This window comes from Pan paniscus, chromosome 10 (genome assembly GCF_029289425.2).
Source record: "Pan paniscus chromosome 10, NHGRI_mPanPan1-v2.0_pri, whole genome shotgun sequence".
NCBI lineage: Eukaryota > Metazoa > Chordata > Mammalia > Primates > Hominidae > Pan > Pan paniscus.
The window spans coordinates 15,242,620-15,252,310 of record NC_073259.2 but is presented as its reverse complement, the minus strand read 5'-3'; the positions used below and the strand labels follow the sequence as shown (position 1 = coordinate 15,252,310).

The 9,691-nt window shown below is 35.5% G+C and overlaps 1 protein-coding gene across 1 annotated transcript; it reads left to right on the top strand.

Annotated features, from left to right (window-relative positions):
• The first annotated feature begins 802 nt into the window (after positions 1-802).
• Positions 803-9,223, top strand: CD69 (CD69 molecule). Its single transcript, XM_003829648.4, has 5 exons — positions 803-947; positions 5,290-5,412; positions 6,440-6,639; positions 7,019-7,122; positions 8,120-9,223. Exons 1-5 carry the CDS (start codon positions 884-886, stop codon positions 8,226-8,228), a joined length of 600 nt encoding a protein of 199 aa, XP_003829696.1. The 5' UTR covers positions 803-883; the 3' UTR covers positions 8,229-9,223.
• The last annotated feature ends 468 nt before the right edge of the window (positions 9,224-9,691 follow it).

Sequence of the window (9,691 nt, the reverse complement as noted above, 5' to 3'; positions counted from 1 at the left end):
TAGAGCACAGGGGGAGAATTGAAGGAGATGTTACTGAGGTGACATAAAAGCAGTCTAAATGACAGTAAAATGTGACAAGAAAATTAGCAGGAAACAAATGAAACAGATAATTTAAGATAAACAACTTTAGAGCAGAGCAAGGAAGTTCCAGACCACAGCAAGGAAGTTCCAGACCACAAGCTTTCTGTTTCCTGCATTCTTACTTCTTACTACGTGATACATCTAGTCACCAGGGAAGAAGCGAATGACACACTTCCAAAAACCAATTCTTAGCTTTCTAAATAAAACACTTTCAGGCTGGAGAGAGATCCATGAGCATAGAGATCTTAAAATTCATGTTCAACAATAAATCCTGGGGCCCCAGACAGTGTCAGGTGCATAGGGGGTGTTCAGTAAATATCAGTTAAATGTATGCATAAATCGATGAACGGGATTCCTGGAAAAGACTACACTCTCCTTCTCCAAATTATCTTCATCTCAAAGACAGGAATCTCTAACTTTTAATTCTTTACTTAGATTATGCTGTCTCCTAAACTATTTGTGTTTTCTAGAAATTTAAGGCAGGATGTCTCAGAGTCTGGGAAAATCCCACTTTCCTCCTGCTACACCTTACAGTTGTGAGAAAGCACATTTCAGACAACAGGGAAAACCCATACTTCACCACAACAACACACTATACACTGTCTGGTCCACTGGAGCATAAATTAAAGAGAAACAAGGTAGTCAAGCAAGTAGGCGGCAAGAGGAAGGGGGCGGAGACATCATCAGGGAGTATAAACTCTGAGATGCCTCAGAGCCTCACAGACTCAACAAGAGCTCCAGCAAAGACTTTCACTGTAGCTTGACTTGACCTGAGATTAACTAGGGAATCTTGAGAATAAAGATGAGCTCTGAAAATTGTTTCGTAGCAGAGAACAGCTCTTTGCATCCGGAGAGTGGACAAGAAAGTAAGTCAGATCTGATTGCCTATTTACTCTCTGGTATCTCTATATATGACATTAATAGTAGTTATAGAAGATATACTGGTAATCTCTCTATATATGATATATAATCTTAGAGAAATATACTGCTAATCTCTATGTATGTGATATCTAATGGTTGTTAGGGAAGGAAGTGAGGCTTTGTCTTTTAGAGAAGACAGGTTCTTCTTCAGGGAAGAGGTAAATCCCTTTCTATCTATAAGAAGATAGAATACCTGAGATGAGAGAAAGCCGCAAAAACGAATTTCAGAAGATCTTTAAAGATCTTTCTCTTTGCTTTAGTTTATATCATCTCAGTGTTTAGATTTAATTAGAAAACTTTCTGCTCTAGCCCAGTTATTCTCCATCATTTTTTTCATATCCATCTGTACATTCTCCAGGAAGTGTTGTCTCTCTTTATGAAAAATTATATTTTCCACATAAGCAATTACACTGTTTGCCTTCCTTTGCATTCAGTGTCCGCTTTCAGTGTACCTTATCCTGTGTTCTCATGACAGCATCCTCTAGTTGCTGGAAATGGGCAAGTTTGCCATCTTTGAGAGAACAGCTATATCAGCAGATGAAAATTTACAGTGTCCATTTGTAATTTACTAAAAAAAAAAAGTCACAAAAGAATTCCTGAAAATGCAATCTCCTGCTTTGGTATTCTTTATAGGACTTTTTTCCTCTATTTCATCCTTCTATTTAACCTTTCCAATCTCTGGCTTCAAAGACTATGTAACTTAGAATTTGTTCTTCCTTTCCTTTGTTTCTCAGCAAAACATAATCATCTTAGAAATTTTCCTCTCTTCTATTTGTCTATTCTATCCACATATCTAGTTTATTTCCTGTTACTGGGATTTTGCCTATTGTTTTTCTATACCTTACTTCTGTAAAATTTGTTGAGTTTTTCTATTTATCCCTCTTTCTCCTTAGTTAATGAGGTACCCTAAAGCACTAGCATTTAGGAATTAGTCTACTTGTCAGCAAGAGCGATCTATTAACAAAGGGATATGTGAGAAACAGGAGAACTAAAACAATCTTGTGGAAAGGGATTATTTTCTAAGCGTATGTCTACTATATTAGTTTACTTCCGAAAAACATCAGTTACTTCTCATAAATCCATCCTGTGTTTAAGAACATAAAATGTAGTGTGGATAACAAATGCAAAGCATGCAAATTTTCAGGTAATCAAGCGAGCCATTACTTACGGCACATGTGTGCCGCCAAAAAGAAATAATAATAATAATAATAACTACTCAATAAATAGAGAGCATAGGTGAAAGAAGGACCTAATACAGAAATTTTTAACTTTTCCTGATACTGTTTCAACTTTCTTTTGAATGTCTGATTTAGGCTGCCCTAGTCATCCTTGGACGTTATCCTTGGGTGATTCAATAAGTAGCAAATTGAGTTGATTTTCAACTTCTGCATTAATGTGCAGGACCTGAAATCAAAGCAGAAGTGTGCTGTTGAGGGAAATGTTTTGTCACCTAGGAGATGAGTCAAGCTGTGGGTAACAACAGCCCTCAATTGTAATCCCAGCACTTTGGGAGGCCGAGGTGGGCGGATCACGAGGTCAGGAGATTGAGACCATCCTGGCTAACACGATGAAACCCCGTCTCTACTAAAAATACAAAAAGTTAGCAGGGCGCGGTGGCGGGCGCCTGTAGTCCCAGCTACTTGGGAGGCTGAGGCAGGAGAATGGCGTGAACCCGGGAGGTGGAGCTTGCAGTGAGCCGAGATCACGTCACTGTACTCCAGCCTGGGTGACAGAGAGAGACTCCGTCTCAATAAATAAATAAATAAATAAATAAATAAATAATTAAAACAGTAGCCCTCATTAATGGGAATAAAGTATCATCTGAGAGTCATCCCAAAGCTTACTCCCTAGTTGAGCCAATGGGCTGATTGAGACTCTGGAACCCACGGGTCACTGGGGTGTGTTAGTGCTCACTGAGGAGACAGAGCTGTTGCAATACTGAGTTCAAGCAGCACGACTGACTCACATAATGTGAAGTGAAACCAGACAGAGCTCCGAACTTGGTACCTTGGGTAGCAAAGGCGGCTTCCAATGATGATTCTATACCGGTGAACAAAGAAACATTTGCTTTGAGAAGCTGAGAAAATCGAGCTAGACGGCAGTGAAGTAAAGGCTTCTCTTGCAAAATCTGAGTGCCGATCTGTGATGGGAAAATTAACTTACAGATAAAGCAAAAGTTGATGTGGACACCAGTACCCAGTAAATTACTGTGAAAAAAAGGCACCATCTCTTGGTCCAGTTTACCTTCAGATAAATGTTTTAAGGGTAAAAATATGTGTATTTCAAGATATGTCTTATGTAAACTTTTTTAAGTTATGAAAATCATCCATATTGAAAAATAGAATGTTTTCTATTTTGAAACTGTTTTGCATTGTCAGTTTACTTAAGCAGCCATTTTACATTTTGGTTTTTGAGAACATAATAGGGACCTGTATACTCCTTGTGGGGCCAAATTTTAAGACTCCTGACAGCTCATCCTGCAAAATTAAAATCCAAAATCTAAGTCGCAAAATTCTCTTTTCTCCTTCCTCAGTTATTTACTTAGAGTGTAGAACAGACATCCTCTTAGAGTTTTTTGTAACTATCAGTTATCATTAACATCATATTATTATTCTAAATCCTTCCACAGAAACACTACTTGTTGGGGGAAAAAAAAGGCTTTTACTTTGTTTCACCATTGTACAGAGGGTAAATGAAATAACTTTCACTGAATATTTGGTCTATAATACTGTTACATCTCCTCTATTATTTTAACATCTTTTGAAAAATTCAAATTTTTACTGTTCATTCGCATATCATTTTAAATTGAGGTTTAGTTCACATACAATGAATGCACAGCTCATAGGTGTACAGTTTAACGACTTATGACAGTGGTATAACCACAAGACCAGCAACATTTGAATCTTTCCATCACCCTAGACAGTTTGCCCTGTGTCCCATTCCAGTTAAATTACCTTTCCTACACACACAAAGGCAACCACTGTTCTGATTTTTGACACCAGAGCTTAGACCAACTATTATTTAATGTCATATAAATGCAAATATGTAGTATACAATCTTCTGTGGCTGGATTTTTTTTCACTCAACATTTTTTTTGGAGATTCATTCATTTTGTTGCATGTATCAGTTGTCTTATTTTGAATTGCTGAGCAGAATTCCCTTGTATGGATATACCATAATTTGTTTACTTATTTTCCTGTTGATGGATATTTGGATTATTTCTGGAATTTGGCTCTTCAGAATAAAGCTGCTAGGAACATTCTTGCACAAGGCATTTTGAGAACATATTTTCATTTTTCTTGAGGATATACATAGGAGTAGGTTTGTTGGGCCATAGAAAAGGCATATATTTAATTTTATAAGAAACAGTTTCCAAAGTGTTTTTCCAATTTACTCTCCCACCAATAATATCTGAAAATTCCAGTTGCTCCACATCTGCAGCAACTTCACCAAAAAATACTGTCACGTTTAAAATTTTGTTCATTTTAATGTCAGATATTTATATATCAATTCAATATTTTACTTTATGATATTATCCATATTTATCCCATTCACATCATTTCCCTCAAACAGTAACTACAAGGAGATTAAGGAATTATGCTAGAATTATTTATTTATTTATTTTTTTAGACAAGGTCTCACTCTGTCACTCAGGTTAGAGTGCAGTGGTGCAATCTCCGCTCACAGCAACCTCTGCCTCCCAGGCTAAAGCGATCCTCCCACTTCAGACTCCCAAGTAGCTGGGAACACAAGTGCATGCCACCATGACCAGCTAATTTTTTGTATTTTTGGTGGAGACAGGGTTTCACCATGTTGCTCATGATGGTCTTGAACTCCTGAGCTCAGGTGATCAATCCACTCACCTCGGCCTCCCAAAATGCTGAGATTACAGGTGTGAGCCACCATGCCCTAGAATTTTTTTATGTGTCTTCTGGGGCATATGCATATTTAATAAACGTTCTTATCATCATTAAAACAAACTGATTATATACTTAGAATTTTCATAGTTACTAAGTGTATAAATCATATGTGTCAGGAAAATATTTTGGGGAGACACTTTATAATCTCATCATTATGCTTGAATTGTTTCATTTCAAGCCAACAATAAACTATTCAAATTCACTCAAAATTGGGGGTAAATTAACTTAGAAATTTCCATAAAGAGATGGGGAAATTTCATATAATGAGATAGGAAATATTAAGTTTAAATGCCTCAAAAGAATGTTGCATATTCCTATAGTACTTCTATAGTCTGCCTGAACTCATCATCAACTTTCTCCCTTCCAGATGATGCCACCAGTCCCCATTTTTCAACACGTCATGAAGGGTCCTTCCAAGTTCCTGTCCTGTGTGCTGTAATGAATGTGGTCTTCATCACCATTTTAATCATAGCTCTCATTGCCTTATCAGGTGGGTCTACACTTCATCAATTCTTTCAAAGCCTCCTAGCTGTAAGCATTCATGCCCAGCTGAAATCAATATTAGTTTAGTCTAGTTAATCAGAAACTAGCTAATTCAGAATCATCCCATGTACCATATATGGCCAATTTCCTAATCAATACTAAACATAATTCCACAATCCTTGAATAATTAATGTAATACTTTTATAAGTATTAAAAGTATCTATGATTTATATATTACTATAGAATAAAATTGCATTTGAAAAGATGTTTACATCTAGAATGAAGGGAGCTGATTTGAATTCTGAATAGCTATTTAGCTAGAAAAAAATGTGAACTTCACATTCATTGATTATGGAAAAAAATCATATCTAAAGCCATAGATTAATCAGGAAGTGGCCAGTCTTTTGTGTTTTATCTCAAAGGACACAGAATGGTAGTTCTGAATAATTAAGATTATATTTAAAAGTTCCCAGAGAGTCAGTAGTGATTTGGTATTCAATACCTCCAGCTATACCAAGATATATTTGTATCTTTTACAAATGGGAATGTTTACCATTGTTTTGAGATATTCTGAGTCATATGTCTTTCTGTATTTTGAATTGGTTCCCTAAAAGTTACTCTCTCCATCTTTCCAGCCTAGTGCTATAAATACTGCATCTTCAAATTCTTCCGCCTCTGCGTTCAGATTCAAAACCTTATTTGAAATGTATAATGCACTTTATCCTTTCTAGTCCAAAGAAATATCTAGTCCAAATTTTCAGAATTGTTCTATATTTCTGTCATTTTCTGACATTATGACCAAAAGTACATCCCCTCATCCTCATATCTCCATCCAATGATGATTAGGCACAATGGAAGATCAGATATGGTCCTGAGAACTTTCTTTCTTCATACCCTTTTCAGAATTCTACTTTTTAGCTTTTATCCTTTACTTTATCACCACCTAGCACAACATAGCATCCTAAGGCTAGTTTTGCATGCTGTGGGTATTTGGTTTCTTTTGTTACTAAAACAAAGCATTTTTCTGTTCACAGTGGGCCAATACAATTGTCCAGGCCAATACACATTCTCAATGCCATCAGACAGCCATGTTTCTTCATGCTCTGAGGACTGGGTTGGCTACCAGAGGAAATGCTACTTTATTTCTACTGTGAAGAGGAGCTGGACTTCAGCCCAAAATGCTTGTTCTGAACATGGTGCTACTCTTGCTGTCATTGATTCTGAAAAGGACATGGTAAGAATAAAAAAATATATAAAATACTACTATTTTAATTCATATGGCTAATCAGTGCTTTCCTTCCGTTTCTAAGTGGAGAAAACAAACAAACAAACAAACAAACAAACATTGTACCTATTTCAGATGTAGGAAAATGTCATCCCAGAGAACCATATGATCAGCCTGAGGTCAAAATGAGATTTAATTTAATCTTTTAAATTTGATTTGATTGCTTAGCTTCAAAGACCAGATATCCAAATATGCTGATCCTATATAGAATGAGTACATGGTCAGATAAGCTGTCATGCCTCAAGTTGCAGCTTTTGAGAAACAGGTTTTACTATCTACTTCCCCAGAAGGGTGTTTAATGTAACAACTCATTTGTGCTTTCTTTAAGAACTTTCTAAAACGATACGCAGGTAGAGAGGAACACTGGGTTGGACTGAAAAAGGAACCTGGTCACCCATGGAAGTGGTCAAATGGCAAAGAATTTAACAACTGGTAAGTCTCCAGAAGTCTCTTTATATTCCCCAGGGTGGCATCTCAGGAAAATCACTTTCCTTTTCTCCTTTCAAAGCACTTTAGATATAAAGGCTGAGCTCTTCAAGAGCTCTAACAATCTCTTCTGAATGCGTATACTCTGGAATTCTTTAATAACGGGCTTTATTATTATTCTTTTTCTTTATCCACACTTATAATACATAAAATAAATGCTTATAGTAATTTTTCTCAGCAAACTCTAATGTGAGTAGCAGATCTGGTTAATTTGGAAATATTTCAATAATAATTATGATGATGCAACAAAAACCCATTTTCAATGTCACATTTAGTCTTTACTAATAAGACAGTTGCTGGAAAATAAATCCTTCTTACTATTTCTCAGTTTTCATCTCCACAGAATAAAGAATAGTTTCAATGCCTAATTATGAGTTTCTATACACCTAAAAGAAAATTTGCCCCAGAATTAGATACTCTATTTTCATTACCTTTAGTTAAAATACATTTAATGTTTGAAGATCATTTTATAAGTTTGCTGTTGATCATAATACTGATAAAGTATCGAGATTAAAATTCAGGTTTCTAGAAAAGGGATTCCTAATATTTGTCCTATGGCTCCATATCCACAGATGGGCTTCAGGAGCCATAAACCCCTTAAAGCTGTATGCACTAGTATGCATGGCTGTTGAATGCATAAAATTTTGTGAAATTATTTATTGAAAAATCTATGAACTCAAAAATGACCAAGAATCACTTAAATGGTGCCATGCCAACCAAATGAATGGCGTGCTTTCCTCTTACTTCCATATTTTTTTCTCCACATCCTATTTTTTTTCAATTCTTGTCCATTGTCTCTACAGATTAGTCTATGATTATTTGACTTATGTATCCCACTAAGAATTTAAAAGAAGCAGAGGTCACCATCTCCGAGTTCAGTCTCATGTAACTGAATGAAAACAATGAGCTGAAAATAATTCTAAGTTTCTTTATTGTTTGACAGGTTCAACGTTACAGGGTCTGAGAAGTGTGTTTTTCTGAAAAACACAGAGGTCAGCAGCATGGAATGTGAGAAGAATTTATACTGGATATGTAACAAACCTTACAAATAATAAGGAAACATGTTCACTTATTGACTATTATAGAATGGAACTCAAGGAAATCTGTGTCAGTGGATGCTGCTCTGTGGTCCGAAGTCTTCCATATAGACTTTGTGAAAAAAAATTTTATAGTGTCTTGGGAATTTTCTTCCAAACAGAACTATGGAAAAAAAGGAAGAAATTCCAGGAAAATCTGCATTGTGGGCTTTTATTGCCATGAGCTGGAAGCATCACAGGTTGACTAATAACCATGCCCAAGAATGAGAAGAATGACTATGCAACCTTTGGATGCACTTTATATTATTTTGAATCCAGAAATAATGAAATAACTAGGCGTGGACTTACTATTTATTGCTGAATGACTACCAACAGTGAGAGCCCTTCATGCATTTGCACTATTGGAAGGAGTTAGATGTTGGTACTAGATACTGAATGTAAACAAAGGAATTATGGCTGGTAACATAGGTTTTTAGTCTAATTGAATCCTTTAAACTCAGGGAGCATTTATAAATGGACAAATGCTTATGAAACTAAGATTTGTAATATTTCTCTCTTTTTAGAGAAATTTGCCAATTTACTTTGTTATTTTTCCCCAAAAAGAATGGGATGATCGTGTATTTATTTTTTTACTTCCTCAGCTGTAGACAGGTCCTTTTCGATGGTACATATTTCTTTGCCTTTATAATCTTTTATACAGTGTTTTACAGAGAAAAGACATAAGCAAAGACTATGAGGAATATTTGCAAGACACAGAATAGTGTTGGAAAATGTGCAATATGTGATGTGGCAAATCTCTATTAGGAAATATTCTGTAATCTTCAGACCTAGAATAATACTAGTCTTATAATAGGTTTGTGACTTTCCTAAATCAATTCTATTACGTGCAATACTTCAATACTTCATTTAAAATATTTTTATGTGCAATAAAATGTATTCGTTTGTATTTTGTGTTCAGTACAATTATAAGCTGTTTTTACATATGTGAAATAAAAGTAGAATAAACACAATGGTTTCTAAGAAAGTCCATTCCTTCAAAATACATTAAAAAGTATATACTATATGAGAAAGCAGAAAACAGAGTTACTATAACTTAGAAAAAAATCCCATGTAGAGTAAAACCCTTAGTTTTATAATAGCTTATACATATCCAATTGTTTTCATATGCTTATATGCTAAAGGGTGTATGTATCCATATTCATTTTTCTGTACATAGCAGATGCTCTGTAATAATTACTCCTCATAGTCAATGCTCTGAAAGTATCTTGTTCAATTCTGAGGTGCTATATACACTTTAGTTATTTATGTAAAATAATTCAATATATAGAAAAGAGGCATAATCTTCATGGGATATTTCAATCAGCAAAAAACTCAATGATGTAGTTTGGATGTGTGTCCCTGCCCAAATCTCATGTCGCATTGTAATCCCCTTTGTTGGAGGTGGGGCCTGGTGGGAGGTGATTACATCATGGGAGCGA

Excerpts from the sequence above, each read along its gene's own strand:
- CD69 (XM_003829648.4), top strand. The coding sequence starts at position 884 with ATGAGCTCTGAAAATTGTTTCGTAGCAGAGAACAGCTCTTTGCATCCG. Across the intron at positions 948-5,289 it reads TCCGGAGAGTGGACAAGAAA|ATGATGCCACCAGTCCCCAT; the intron begins GTAAGTCAGATC and ends TCTCCCTTCCAG. Across the intron at positions 5,413-6,439 it reads AGCTCTCATTGCCTTATCAG|TGGGCCAATACAATTGTCCA; the intron begins GTGGGTCTACAC and ends TTCTGTTCACAG.